The 16,420-nt window shown below is 40.4% G+C and overlaps 1 protein-coding gene across 1 annotated transcript in view; it reads left to right on the plus strand.

The window, feature by feature from the left end:
- LOC125235039 (Down syndrome cell adhesion molecule-like protein Dscam2) overlaps nt 1–16,420 on the plus strand; it is a 331,791-nt gene that overhangs the window by 217,021 nt on the left and 98,350 nt on the right. The window contains 2 exon segments of the mRNA XM_048141502.1: nt 5,668–5,863; nt 12,180–12,335. Coding sequence (XP_047997459.1) covers nt 5,668–5,863; nt 12,180–12,335 — 352 coding nt within the window.

Here is a 16,420-nt window from a genome sequence, read left to right on the forward strand (position 1 = left end):
GTTTATCACGCGTGTGGTACAATTAATTATATCGTGGACAACTAACTCGATTAACGCCGGTGATATGGAAAATACTGCATAATTAGCTTCAGCAGTTAATTACTTTGTACGCATCAATAACCATTAAATTTAACATACTTATTAGGTACGAGATATTCAGGCTGAACCAATAATTATGATTACTTACAAATACTTACACCTGCACCTAGATAGTTTATGCTCCTATTGTGTTGTGAGAGGCTAGCGACTAGGGTTTGAGATCCGGACATCCGGATATCCTAATTATCCGGACATCCGTTGAATTTGAGATCCGGATCCGAGGACTCATAGGATCCGGATAATACAGATCGGTTAAATATGGCCATCGATCCACGCCAGAAAGAATTTTCGAATAAAACTTATGAATTATTTAGTGTATTTTGTAGCTTAAAATGTTTATTCACATTTATTTCATTCAAATACTACAGAATATCAAGCTAAGTTAGGTTAGGTACATTATGCCATGCGATGAATCCATAAAACTAATATGTATTTCTTAATGTTTCTTAAGTAAACGAAATGAACAGTAAACCTTAGTTTTTAAAACTGCCGTCGTTAGCCGTTACCTGGATGCATCCCGATAGAATTAACGATAAATTATTAATTTTGTATATAAGCAGAAACGACGGATGCTTTTAAGCTTAGAGATAAATTAATTACCTTAACAAAAATGTTACAGGCGGAATTCATATTTATTTTATTTATGAGATTAAGCTGGGAGTGCTGTACGCTCTTTTCTTGAAGGTCGTATTGGTCCGGAAATACCGCTGGTGACAATTCATTCCACAGTATTTTGGAACTACTCAGCCGATTTCGATTAGTTTTAATATATATTGTTCTAAATGTTCTAATACAGCCGGATTTAATAAACTACTATTATTAAAGGTAGGTACAGCAAGTAGGCATTGAAGCGTAATTTCATGAAATTGGTACATGATAACTAAATATGTGTGACATATTTTACAAGTGTAATACTTTTTGTGTCGGTACAGTCAGCCAAAAAGTGGTTTACCACTTTTCGACCTTGTGTGTTTAAAATAGAGTCGAAAAGTCGTAAACCACAGACTTTCTTGACTGACCGTACATATTGACATTCCCGGGTCCAACGCAATTAAATTATATTATTTTAACTTTTTTTCCTACTTCTGCATTGGTGTATTTGTTGTGATTACAGAAGATTGACGTGCCAGTAAATACGGTGGTATTAGTGAACAACAAATTACCCTGTATTAGCTTATATTGAACAAAAATATTGGCCTACTGTTTAATGTCATATACTGCAAAACGGGAGTGAAATTAATTATGTGTTAAAAGTTTGTTAAAAACGTGAATGACACAATAATACACTATATTTATGTAGTTTTGCGAGTTTAATTTATTTTATTTCAGTAACAGTAGCTTTGATTGGACGAAATCCCTATAAAAAGCTAACTTTTCAACACTGATCCGTTTTATCCGAAATATCCGGATATCCGGATCCGTCAAATTTTAAGATCCGAAATATCCGTATCTGAAATATCCGGATCCGAAAAATCGGCGGATATTGTAAACCCCTACTAGCGACCTGTCACTATAATAGCACAATTTTGTTAACTTTAAACCTCTCTGAATGGGTAAAAGTGGCACTGGAACTTAACTTGATTTATATGCTCTGCTTACCACTTTTGGAAAAACAGGCATGAGTTTATTCATCTAAGCAAACAATACAATGCTGTGTATTTATACTTAACATAACAAAGGGGAGTGTACAAGTTTCTAATGGGGTGGCAACGCGCATGTGACACTCTTAGTCCATAGGTTACGGTGACCGTTTTCCATCAGGCGAACCTAATGCTTGTTTGCCACCGACGTAGTATAAAAAAAAACAATTTTCACCTATTATTTTGTTTATTATTTTTTCATTAACAAAACAATGTACAGCTAAACGTGAGAACAATGTCCCACAAAACGGTTTACAAGGAGTGAATGTGGGACCGTGATATCTTTATCCAAAGTTATCACAGTGGAACTTAATATTAAAATCATTTTGAAAAAGGGTATTGTAAAATTACTGTTAAAAAAATATGGCTGGTATACATTAAGTCGGGGGATTTATGTCTCAGGCGCTGGAAACGTTGAGCCTTTTAAAATATTCAACGTTGTGCCCCCAGCCTAAGCAGTCAAGGCACAGTAGGAGTTTTTAATCATGATGTATAATGAAGTTTTATGGTTATTAGAGGAACATAATTTTCAATTTATCTTTGCAAAATAATGTTTGAAAATATTGTTGCTAATTAATAGTATTTCAGAGATAGTGTTGGGAATCGGGATTAAAATATTATGCTGCGCAGTTTGCTTCAACTAAAATGTTATTCAGTGACTAATTGACTATAGATACGTTTATCTGAAGGAAATACGTTTTATAATACGTTACCCGACAGCGTGAATGTAACGGAAAAAGTAGGTAAGTAGTTATGTAATTTATAACCGTTTATGCGCTGTTCATTTTCTGTAGAATGATTTTTTCACCTTTACGTTATCGAGTAACGTAATCCAAAACGTAAAAACCTCATTGTCGAGGCTCAACGAGTAAAAACCTCTTATGAATATTTATTGGATAACAATTTTTCACTAATTGACCTATAGTTTCCTATATGTAAACAAATATTAATAAATACACTAATTACTACAAAATTAACATTCATGTGCTACAAGTAGTTATGTACCAATGATGTGGTTTTTGTGTGGCAGGCGTGGCAGCCTTACGTATATCAGCTGCAAAAGTGCATTGCGAATTCCTAAATGAATTTATTCCTAATTTCTCCATGCAATTTTGCAGCTCACTGTACATATAAAAACATACTCGTACGATTTAACCTTGACCTTTTGTGGTAAATGCCATACATTCCAACTTTCCGATGTCAACCCCTCGCGTCACATTAATTTAATTCATGTACTATGAGATTTGTGCCGTACCTAAATATAAGCCTTCTGTGAGATTTATAGCATTACACAGGGAACGCGGAACGCAAGGGACCGAGACGAGGCGTTCTAACAAACATTATTAGGCCGATACGAAAAATAAGCTTGTTTAATACTGGAACGTACGTAGTGGAGACGTACTTATTGTTTTTTAAGGCTTAACTGGGTTAAAATCACACCGGAAAAGAGAACATTACAAAGGAGTATCGATACCTACATTAAATGACGACGTGAGTTCTTTAAATATACACGAGTTGCGGATTACCTGCTGGCACGTGTATCGTACAAAGTTTTAAATATGACCCTTAAAACTTTTGACTCACGGAAATAGGGTAATGTACCTTCAAACGTATCGGTATACAACGTATTATGAGTAAATATAACTCGCTGAGTCACAAATCACGGAAGTATCGTACAGCAATATACGTACAATAATACCAACTAGTAAGTGAAAGTCTACTAACAAATCAGGCCTGGAAAAATGTTGAACGTAAATAGCGTGATAATGGTACCGTTCAGTGGACCAATGAACTGACCTGTGATGGACCTTGCGAGTTTAATGTACTGGCACCAAATTAATGGACATGCGAATTATTCATCGCTGTTACAATTGTTTATTTTAATGTTATCAATTGCTGGGTTTACAATATCGGTAAGTGGCTAGTGATCCGGGAAAGCGAACTAAATTTAATTTATAAGGGTTATGCGCAGTCAAGTAATTTTTTTAGTAAATTATTTAAGTATAACTGAGTTTCATAATGATTACAAAGATAGATTTCCAGATTTTCCATTACCATATGCTTGACATGCTATTATAGTATATGTTCAAATACTTCAATAGGCCTACAAAATAAGTACTTACCTAAACAATATATGGAATAGATGTTATTAGTTCTTAACCATTGACTATTAAGCAAAATTGATACCTATTGACTATTAGCGTCGCGTCGGGCCAACTGTATGGACAAACTAATCGACTTATTCCAAACTGTTAATAGCTCTCTCACAAAAAAATCTACATTATTATTTATCGTATAGCACAGATTATTTACATGTTACTGCATTATAGAATTAAAAATTAAACCCAGTAGTCTTAAAATATTCCACGGCTTTCCCATTCAGCATTCGGCATTCCATTACATTAATAGTACCTATTTATTATGTAATTTTTTATAATAAAGTATTACATTATACATATAAGTATCCTTTCATTTTCATGTTCCACATTGTACAAGCTCGCTCGTGTTTACTGTTTACGTGCGTATAAATAAAAGTTGATAACACGCCGCTGCACGTAAAGGACGCAACGGGGAACTGAACGGCGTTCCGAAAACCCCCCTGAGCGCTATAAATTTCGCGTATAGCGTATTAGCTGTCGCGGATACCGCAACAACTCAACAGTTGGCTTTTTATACCGAAAATTTGAAGGTCGATGTTATAGTATTAAAATTATCGTAGATAAATAAATATTATTATATCATAATTTTTTCCTCGCCCTTTCCCATTATTTGAGGTTGGCGCAGCAAATCTTTTTCCTCCATTCCTCTCTATCAGCCGTCATTTCCATACTAACACCTTTCACTCTCATATCATTGTTCACACATTCCATCCATACAATAAAATATTATTACTGATATCAAAAATAAAATAGAAAGCTCTATATTTCGGGACTTTTAAAACAACATCGTTAGCAGACGTACTTATAGATAATTATAATTTATGTCTGGAGAAGTTAATACTTCAGCAGATTAAAAAAGCAATCGTATTATCTTACGTGCGTAAAAATATAAATTCAAACGAGTAATATTACGAAAATGAATGGCAAATATAATCCTGAAAAAGGTTTTCATTTTATTATACAAACGCTATCTAGTGCAAGTATGCGAACTGTAAAAATTGAAAGCCATAATGGTTCAGCTATACTTATAATAATCTTGTTCAGACATCACTCTAGTATTCAAGCATGCTGTCTCTTTCATTCAATACGTTTCGTTTTACACAGTAGGTAATGCACCTTACATTACTTATAATAATCTTGGACATCACTCTAGCCGGGCTTAAAAAGAATTTTGAAAAAGTTCAAAATTTATTCTTCAATTCAGTTTTACAGCTACCCTTGAGTAATTACTCGTACAATGTGCCAAAGTTAAAGGCTTTTATTATTAAAGATAAATATTGGGCTGGTATGCATCCAACTAAGTAAATATAAAAGCTGAAAAGTAAGTAGGCAAATATTTAAATAACCTGTCATGAAGACAAGAAAACTTGTACTGTAGTCCTAGTTCACTTCAAGTTGGCTGACTGACGCCTTACCTATGCGGCTACGACAGACTTACAATGACTTCTATTACTTACATTTTGTAAATTACGAAAAAATTCCGATGCCGGTTACTCTTGATAGTCTAGTTGAAGCTTAAGTAATTAAATCAATATTTTTTCGTAATTTACAAAATGTAAGTAATAGAAGTCATTGTAAGTCTGTCGTAGCCGCATAGGTAAGGCGTCAGTCAGGCAACTTGAAGTGAACTAGGACTACAGTAAAAGTTTTCTTGTTCATGACAGCTTGTTTAAATATTTACCTGCATGCGCGCGGCAGACTCAGCCGATTTCAACTTCCCATATAAAGGGACATTCGTTCTGATTTAAAAATTCGTTTTTCTTTGACAGCTGGACTGGCTCCTCATAGACAACACGCCGGCCACACCGCTCGCGGGACTGCGGCACGTGCTCGCCAATGGCTCGCTCGTGTTCCCGCCGTTCCCCGCATCCCGGTATCGGCGGGACGTGCACGCCGCATCGTATCGGTGTCGGCTACGGGTCGGGGAGAGCGCGGTACTGTCGAGGACCATACACGTGCACGCAGGTACCGTAGAAATTACTTTTATGTTTCTGTGACAGCAGTGGCATGTTTCATCATGATGAGTTGGTGACACATTGTCACATGACACCGACACTACGCCGTGCATAGCTTGTCCAACAAGTAGTTAACAGTGTCAAATGGACATAAAATTGTCAGCATCACGTGTCAATGTCACTGTCATGAAACATGCTACTGGACTAGCTCCTCATAGACAACACGCCGGCCACACCGCTCGCGGGACTGCGGCACGTGCTCGCCAACGGCTCGCTCGTGTTCCCGCCGTTCCCCGCGTCCCGGTACCGGCGGGACGAGCACGCCGCATCGTACCGGTGCCGGCTGCGGGTCGGGGACAACGCCGTGCTGTCTGAAAACCATACACGTGCACGCAGGTACCCTAGTTATACCTTCACTTTTGTGTTACTTTAAATATACACTCACGGGTGACAAAGTTGCTAGGCATTTTTTTTTTCGATCACATCTATTCTATGGGCTAGTATGAAAGTGTGTAGGCCTGTGTGTGCATTGCATACTCTGTCTGTCTAACAATTAATTGATTTTCCAACAAGTATAAATATTGACGATGAGTTTCTTATCTAACCAGAAATGGACACAAAATTGTCAGTTTCTATTGTCACACGCTGTCTTATTACCAATTTGAGAGAAAATTGGGGGTCACAATCACAACTGGATGAGACTAGCTCAAGACTGGGACAAGTGGCGTAGGTACTAGAAGAGAGGCCTATGCTCAGCATGAGCAGCAAAGGGCTGATGATGATGATGATGATGATATCTTATTAACGCGCAATTAATTTCTTAACAGTTGTGTAACCTGTAACCAAATAAAAAATCTACTGAATTTAATGACCTTTATAATGTATAAACATATTGATCGTCCGCTTCAAAACTATTACTTTGCTTTACTGTAAGTACTGTAAGTGAAATTAGCTACGTGCCACCTTTCATAAACAAATCATTTCACTTTACGAGTATATCAAGTCACCAGATTATAAACGCTCTGAAACTCCGATCTAAGATCGACTCGGGAGCAGCTTAAGAGGAAAGTTGATGAACGTTTCCCCATACAAATGTATGTAGTCCTCATTTTCTTGAAAAAAAAACTTAAATCAGAATTAAACATTTTGACCACTGTAATGTTACGGTATTCAGTGCCTAATAAGTACTACAATTTTATAGATTAGGATATGAACTGGAATTGGAATGGAAGTCACATTTCGAGACCGTCTAGATAAATGTGTCGTTTTCCTCGGCATTGATTGACATTAAGAATAAGAATAATAATAATTTATTGAAAAAAAAACCTTACAATATAACATTACAGAATTAGATCATATGTAATTTGCCAGCCGAGGCGGAGCCTTTATCATTTACTCTCTGCGGCTTTCTTATATACTGGCCAAGGTGTGCATACTATTTTTTTGTTCGACGGAGTCGGGAAGCGGTAACTTCATTTAGCGCAGCGGAAGAAAAAGAAAGGAAGGAAGGAAGGGAAGAAAAATATTTTTACACAGTTTGATGTTTCATTTTACTGAACATTTTAGACTTTTTCGATATTTAATCTAAAAAAGGTTTTCAAATCCCTCTTAAGTTGCATAATGTAGATTGTGCCAGTAACAATATATATGTTTTCCGACTGGTCTGGCTCAGTCGGTAGTGACCCTGCCTGCTATGCCGCGGTCCTGGGTTCGAATCCCGGTAAGGGCACTTATTTGTGTGATGAGCACAGATATTTGTTCTTGAGTCATGGATGTTTTCTATGTATATGTCGCAGGGATTTAGTCAAAGACGTTATATTATAATTTCACTAGTGAAATTTTAATTACACTGATTATTGTCAATCGTTTGCATTTCTCACAATTTAACGGGCTAGTTTCAGTGACATTATGATTTCACTAGACCGATACAGTGAAATTGTAAGACGGTGATAAATTGACAATAGCACTGGTTTGAGAAAGCCGTGATATTGTCAGACCGATCGCTGATTGGTCCGCTTTCGTTACCAACTGAGCTACAAATGGCGACTGATTACTTCTATGGACCAATCAGATCACGCGGGACTCCCACCACAAACATAACTCATAATAAACCTAGGTTTATTATAATATCACTTATGCGGTCCAGTGACATTACAATATCACTGAAATAAGCCCGTGAAATTATGCGAATCTTTCGTTATTGACAATAATCAGTGTAATTAAAATTTCACTAGTGAAATTATAATATAACGTCTTTGACTAAATCCCTGCGACATATACAACGTGTTTCCGGTATCACTCAAAACCTCAGACACCCCAACAGATTTTTATTTTTTTAAACTAATCTAGAGTATTCGTATTTAAATCTGATGTTTACTTTTTTTTTTAAATTGAATTTATAATTTTCTGTACAGCTCTACTCGACTTTTAACTCTACGCTCAATAAAATAATTGTTAACTTCTATCATAAACCTTAAAACTATTTATTTGTGTACGTTACTGCAACGACATAAGGTTGACCAATAGACAGCTAAGATGTCACTCTAAAACACTTTAAAGCTTTGTCATAGTAAACTTCAAATTGGACAGGTAATCGCGGTAAAAATAACACAACACAACAAATTTCAACCCAACATTCAAAATGACAAGGTTGTAATTAGGTACGAGTTCAATTTGTTATGACTTATGATAAACATTAAGATTAAACTGACAAACAACGTCAAACTCGTAGCGGAAAAAGTATCGTCCAAGTAACCAGCCAGTATTAATACCCCTAAATACTGAAAAAGGTAAGCAACCTCTAGCAATGCGATATACACAATGTCGCATTACGAATACAATAGAATGGGCACGTAAAAAATAGCTAATAATACCAATTAAACAAAAAATATTACCCCCATCAAGATATAGCTCAATCGTTTCTACTCTCGATTCTGAACAAACTATTTTCAGGTTTTTAGTGTTAAGTGGTTTTTAGTGTTTAGAGCTCAACGAGGGTGCGGTGTGCTGATGACGGGAGGACTTACGGAACTAACTTGTTCCGTTTATTGTCCTTTGAGTCGTCGGCAACCCGAACCCTCCTTAGAACTTGTACACTCCTTTTTACTGTGTACTTAACACAGCAAAAGGGAATGTACAAGTTTCTAATGGGGTGGCAACGCGCATGTGACACTGTTTGAGTTGCAGGCGTCCATAGGTTACGGTGACCGCTTTACATCAGGCGGGCCGTATACTTGTTTGCCACCGACGTAGTATAAAATAAAAAAAAAGTGAAACACGGAGTATAAGTATGTAAAATAAAATAAATAAAAATTGGTTTGGTAGTTATTGGTTTGGTTTGGTTAAATTGTGGCGTGGGCGAGAGGCTGGCAACCTGTCACTGCAATGTCACAGTTTCGTTTTCTTTCAACCCCTTATTTGCCAGGAGTGGCACTGAAGCTTTAGTAGTTTCATGTGTTCTGCCTACCCCTTTATGGGATACAGGCGTGATTGTATGTATGTATGTATGTATGTATAAGTATGTATTTATCTCTTTAAGTATGTATATCGTCGCTTAGCACCTATAGTAAAAGCTTTCCTTAGTTTGGGGCTAAGTTGATCTGTGTAAGGTGTCCCTAATATTTATTTATTTTTCCATTCATTTGTATGGAATACCGATTTCGGAGCAGTCGTCACCTTTCATCTTAAAGGTAGTACTCACAGGTAGTTTCACCTACAACATGTTTCCAAGTCTCGTCACGACTAGGTGTACATTATTTATTACGTGAACTTAAGATTGAGGTTGCGCGAACGTATGCTGTGAACGAACTTGGTCTCACGAATATGTACTAAAATAGTCTTGTCAGTTTATTACATAAGATGGATTTTGCGTGGTAACTTACCTAAATACAATGTAGGTAAATATCATGAGTTCTACTCATGGTTACTAGAAAGGTTTGATAAGCGTAAAAGCATTTGAAATGTTAATAGGTACAACTTATGCTAATTACTTAAATTGAAGTATGGCCACAGAATATATAATAGTACAAGTACAGAAGGCCCACTGCTTTGATGTTCACGAAATGCCGCCTTTTAAATGCCTACAAAATCCTAACAAAGAAACGAGCCGCACGTGCGCAGCGTCGGACGATAGGGTTGCCTATTAAAACCAATTATTACTCAGATAAAATGTTACACTATTATATTCCAGTCTTGGGTACTTTCTGGGTATATATACAGTATTTATATATTTTTGTGTAAGTCCCAACATCACAAGCCTTATTGAACTTTTCCGTGGGACTTAATCAATAGTAAATCTGTGTAAGATTGTCCTATTTTATTCATGATGTCTATTTAACTAAGTATTATTAGCCATTCACACGTGGACATCGCATATAAAACTTTAAAAAACTCGCGACGTAAAGTAACAATAGAAAGTGCGAACGTGCGTTCTATGAGAACGCGCGCCACCCCTGATTAGGCCGCGAATTCGCGGCCGCCAGCATGTACTTGTAGCGCGGCGATAGAATCGCGGAGTGAGCCGCCCCTGGTATGGCGATGTTTTTATTAATTATACATAAAATAAGTGACTCGGCGACTTTCCTTCTAAGTGGCTCAGTAATTGAGTAGGGAACCTTTTGGGGGTGGACCTTGAGTGCTCTCATAATCTGTATTTCACACACGTGTTTTAGTATTAATCAAACATTATTTAATAGGTAATGACAAAGAAAAATAAATCTGCTGAAATAATTCAGTGACGACCGGTCTGGCGCAGTCGGTAGTGACCCTGCCTGCTACGCCGCGGTCCCGGGTTCGAATCCCGGTAAGGGCATTTATTAGTGTGATGAGCACAGATATTTGTTCCTGAGTCATGGATGTTTTCTATGTATATAAGTATTTATATATTATATATATCGTTGTCTGAGTACCCACAACACAAGCCTCCTTGAGCTTACCGTGGGCCTCAGTCGATTTGTGTAAGAATGTCCTATAATATTTATAAAAAAAAAAAAAAAAAAAAAAAAAAAAAAAAAATCTAAATTTTCTACGAATATACATTGTCATATAATTTTATAGTTTACGAGTATAATCTCATCAAACACTTTCGCTACCAAGAACCCGACTGTCGGGTACACCGCTCGTAGAAGCGTAGCCGATTACATGGGTTTCATGGATTACAAGTATTTAAAACATATATTTAACAAATTATGAAATATATACACATTTATAATTACTTATCCAAATTACATTGAATAAATAACTAAAATTTGTTCAATAGATTTGGCTGTCAGAAGTTCACGTCAATTAGAAAAAATCCATTTTAAATAACTAAATGACCTTTCTACGTTGACAGAAGTTACAGGAAGGTTGTTATAAAATCTAGGTAGTGTATCATATCCATACTGGGATTATTCGTGCACTTTATTACACTCCTCCGTACACTGCTTTTGACTTAAACTACCTACTTGAATAACAATTCTAAATAATTAATCGTATTTAGAGTGCATTTGATTATTTGGATTAAAATAATATACACTACGCATAATGTATTTTTATGGCATACATAATTAATGTCATTTGACGTATATTGTTTTAAAAATATATAGTTGGTCGGAAAAGGCTTTGTACCGTAGAGGTGTAATCCTAAAAAGGTAAGTATTTATTTTGTAGTTAAGAACAAAGTTAATATTTAAATGTATTTGTTTTTTTTTGCCAACCGTACCATCTGCCACGAAAAGTGCACCTTGATAACGATCTTTACTCATCATTCATCATTCTCTTGAAAGTCACTTGGGGTTGGCGCAGCATCTCTTCCATACATCTCCATCACCAACCGTCATCTCATCATTGACTTGCTTAATACCTTGACCTAATGAGAAATTGTACCTATATTCAAACTTAGAATAGAACACTGCTTCAAAGAGCTATTTTTAAATAGTATTTAACTATACGAACAAAACAACTAAGTATGCTCTGTTGCGTGAACTATTAATACTCTTATAGCCATCCCACGCGCTCAACCTATGATAACAGGCTTTCCAATCGTCGTTAATATTTATTTCTATTGGATAATAATTAACCTTTAAAGGACGTTTCTGTATTTATATTTTACCGACCACGCTGAACTTGATAATCGGCCTTCCTTTGACGTACTATTGTCGAAATATTTTTCATACGTATGGGTTGCCCTTTCGGTCAGAATCGAATTGAACAATACTTTAGACAGGAGCAAGCTATGATTGGAACCGTCTATACAATAAAAAAGCATATTTCCTACAACTAATATAGGTAGTATACCTATACCGTACATTTTAGATCGATGAAATTAAAAAAAGTTTTTTTTTCAGTGCTAAGCACACCGTGGGAAGTCCGCGTACCAGACGAGTACGTGATGGCTGGCAACGCCGCAGTGCTACGGTGTATCGTCCCCCCGCACTGCGCGGACCGAGTCAGTGCCACCGACTGGCTCGGCGAGGACGGACTCAGTGTCTTCCAATACCTAGGTGAGTGAGAGCTGGCAACGCCGCAGTGCTACGGTGTATCGTCCCCCCGCACTGCGCGGACCGAGTCAGTGCCACCGACTGGCTCGGCGAGGACGGACTCAGTGTCTTCCAATACCTAGGTGAGTGAGAGCTGGCAACGCCGCGTGCTCCGGTGTATCGTCCCCCGCACTGCGCGGACCGAGTCAGTGCCACCGACTGGCTCGGCGAGGACGGACTCAGTGTCTTCCAATACCTAGGTGAGTGAGAGCTGGCAACGCCGCGTGCTCCGGTGTATCGTCCCCCCGTACTGCGCGGACCGAGTCAGTGCCACCGACTGGCTCGGCGAGGACGGACTCAGTGTCTTCCACTACCTAGGTGAGTGAGAGCTGGCAACGCCGCGTGCTCCGGTGTATCGTCCCCCCGCACTGCGCGGACCGAGTCAGCTCTACTGACTGGCTCGGCGAGGACGGACTCAGTGTCTTCGAATACCTAGGTGAGTGATAGCTGGCAACGCCGCGTGCTCCGGTGTATCATCCCCCCGCACTGCGCGGACCGAGTCAGTGCCACCGACTGGCTCGGCGAGGACGGGCTCAGTGTCTTCCAATACCTAGGTGAGTGAGAGCTGGCAACGCCGCGTGCTCCGGTGTATCGTCCCCCCGCACTGCGCGGACCGAGTCAGCTCTACTGACTGGCTCGGCGAGGACGGACTCAGTGTCTTCGAATACCTAGGTGAGTGAGAGCTGGCAACGCCGCGTGCTCCGGTGTATCGTCCCCCCGTACTGCGCGGACCGAGTCAGTGCCACCGACTGGCTCGGCGAGGACGGACTCAGTGTCTTCCAATACCTAGGTGAGTGAGAGCTGGCAACGCCGCAGTGCTCCGTTGTATCGTCCCCCCGCACTGCGCGGACCGAGTCAGTGCCACCCACTGGCTCGGCGAGGACGGACTCAGTGTCTTCCAATACCTAGGTGAGTGAGAGCTGGCAATGCCACGTGCTCGGGTGTATCGTCCCCCGCACTGCGCGGACCGAGTCAGCTTTACTGACTGGCTCGGCGAGGACGGACTCAGTGTCTTCCAATACCTAGGTGAGTGAGAGCTGGCAACGCCGCGTGCTCTGGTGTATCGTCCCCCCGTACTGCGCGGACCGAGTCAGTGCCACCGACTGGCTCGGCGAGGACGGACTCAGTGTCTTCCAATACCTAGGTGAGTGAGACCTGGCAATGCCACGTGCTCGGGTGTATCGTCCCCCGCACTGCGCGGACCGAGTCAGCTCTACTGACTGGCTCGGCGAGGACGGACTCAGTGTCTTCCAATACCTAGGTGAGTGAGAGCTGGCAACGCCGCGTGCTCCGGTGTATCGTCCCCCCGCACTGCGCGGACCGAGTCAGCTCTACTGACTGGCTCGGCGAGGACGGACTCAGTGTCTTCCAATACCTAGGTGAGTGAGAACTGGCAATACCACGTGCTCGGGTGTATCGTCCCCCGCACTGCGCGGACCGAGTCAGCTCTACTGACTGGCTCGGCGAGGACGGACTCAGTGTCTTCCAATACCTAGGTGAGTGAGAGCTGGCAACGCCGCGTGCTCCGGTGTATCGTCCCCCCGCACTGCGCGGACCGAGTCAGCTCTACTGACTGGCTCGGCGAGGACGGACTCAGTGTCTTCCAATACCTAGGTGAGTGAGAGCTGGCAATGCCACGTGCTCGGGTGTATCGTCCCCCGCACTGCGCGGACCGAGTCAGCTTTACTGACTGGCTCGGCGAGGACGGACTCAGTGTCTTCCAATACCTAGGTGAGTGAGAGCTGGCAACGCCGCGTGCTCCGGTGTATCGTCCCCCGTACTGCGCGGACCGAGTCAGTGCCACCGACTGGCTCGGCGAGGACGGACTCAGTGTCTTCCAATACCTAGGTGAGTGAGAGCTGGCAACGCCGCAGTGCTCCGTTGTATCGTCCCCCCGCACTGCGCGGACCGAGTCAGTGCCACCGACTGGCTCGGCGAGGACGGACTCAGTGTCTTTCAATACCTAGGTGGATAAGAGCTGGCAACGCCGCGTGGTCCGGTGTATCGTCCCCCCGTACTGCGCGGACCAAGTCAGTGCCACCGACTGGCTCGGCGAGGACGGACTCAGTGTCTTCCAATACCTAGGTGAGTGAGAGCTGGCAATGCCACATGCTCGGGTGTATCGTCCCCCGCACTGCGCGGACCGAGTCAGCTCTACTGACTGGCTCGGCGAGGACGGACTCAGTGTCTTCCAATACCTAGGTGAGTGAGAGCTGGCAACGCCGCAGTGCTCCGTTGTATCGTCCCCCCGCACTGCGCGGACCGAGTCAGTGCCAGTGCCACCCACTGGCTCGGCGAGGACGGACTCAGTTGTCTTGGTGAGTGATAGCCGTGTTTCGGTGTATCTGACCGTCATATAGATCCAGATCATTTTTAAGATAACGTTAATGAAAGTTGATTTAGTAAATTAGAAGTGCGTTACATAATAATTGCTAATATTATAAGTACTCAAATACAAACAAAAAATAACAAGAATATATTCCACGGAGAATGCCTAATCACATTGCCTGGAGAACAAGCTTGTTATTTAGCAAGCTTGTTGTATATAAATGTATGATCTACGACATAACTACATTACATTAGGTATGCCTCCGAGCTATGAATTCCAATAAAGTATAATTAAATCTGGTTAGACCATTTAGTGGCGCCACGTAGGTATCTAATTTCAATTTGGCTGCGAGTCTTTTACAAAAAACATACACCCACGTTTAGCTTTGTTGTTTCTAATTCCTTTACTTCTTTTTAAAGCTTTGGCTGCATAGTTTTATTTAAAAATAAATAAGAAAATGTAATATCATGTTAGTAATTAGTGACCTAGAAGTACCTAACGGTCGAAATGGTGCTGAATACCTACTTACTTACCTAAATATACTTGTCAATTAGTTAATGGCCATAACATAGGTAACAGATTCTATATTAAAATTTAATGTGGTTATTTGATTTGTATTCAAATTCTATTTTCTATTCAATAATTAACATACCCACACAGGTAATATTAATAATTAATATTACCTGTGTGGTGACGGGTTAAGAATTTCACCACCCCCTTTCTTCCCGTGGGTGTCGTAGAAGGTGACTATGGGATACGGGTTAAATTGTGGCGTAGGCGAGAGGCTGGCAACCTGTCACTGCAATGTCACAGTTTCGTTTTCTTTCAACCCCTTATTTGCCAAGAGTGGCACTGAAGCTTTAGTAGTTTCATGTGTTCTGCCTACCCCTTTATGGGATACAGGCGTGATTGTATGTTGTTGTTGTTATGTTGTAATTAACATATCCTGGGTATACGTAGCCGAATGGCACAAATACTCACAGAACGCTCGCAGAAATGCCATTCTGCTACGGCACCAAGGCCAACGAAAACCGGGCCAGGAAACGAAAACGAAACAACGCGAAAGGTAGTCAAGCTCTGTCGCGCCAATACGCAAGAGCGATAGAGATAGATATCTACGAGAGTTTCGTTTCGTGAGCGTTTTTTGAGCGTTTGTGCCATTCGTCTAAGTACCCAAGCATTAAGACGGACCATTCCGTGCCTGCTTATGACGTCCCTTAGATGTACTTAGTGTCCAAAATTAGGTGGAAAATTACTGCAAGCTTTTAGTCAGAATACATTTGAAAGTAACAACCACATCTCTCACCTCTCTCAAAATATGTTTTCCCTCCAATTAAACTGGTAAATGGAAGGAAAGTATGTTTCGTAAATGTAGCCAAAAATCCTCGAAGGAAAACTGGATTTTTCTCATCAAAATACTTGTCAAGTGAGAGACGACACACGCAATTACATTTTCATCGCGTAAATATCTTATTTTCTGAAGAAAAATACACGGGTCTAAAATGAAATGCTGGGTATGTAGGTGTTAACTGGGGTAACTCTTCCAAGCGTTCAAAAACAAATTGAATATGAATGAATATTAAGGTAGATTTCCAAGACAAGTGTAAAAGGTGTATAACCGCTAGTATGTAAAAAGCTGAATATTTCGGCTCAGTGCAAGAAAATAGTCGCCATTTCTCTTTTGGTATGCAATCTGCAGTTAGGCGGAGTGAACGAAAAT

This window comes from Leguminivora glycinivorella, chromosome 16 (assembly GCF_023078275.1).
Source record: "Leguminivora glycinivorella isolate SPB_JAAS2020 chromosome 16, LegGlyc_1.1, whole genome shotgun sequence".
In the NCBI taxonomy this organism is placed as follows: Eukaryota; Metazoa; Arthropoda; class Insecta; order Lepidoptera; family Tortricidae; genus Leguminivora; species Leguminivora glycinivorella.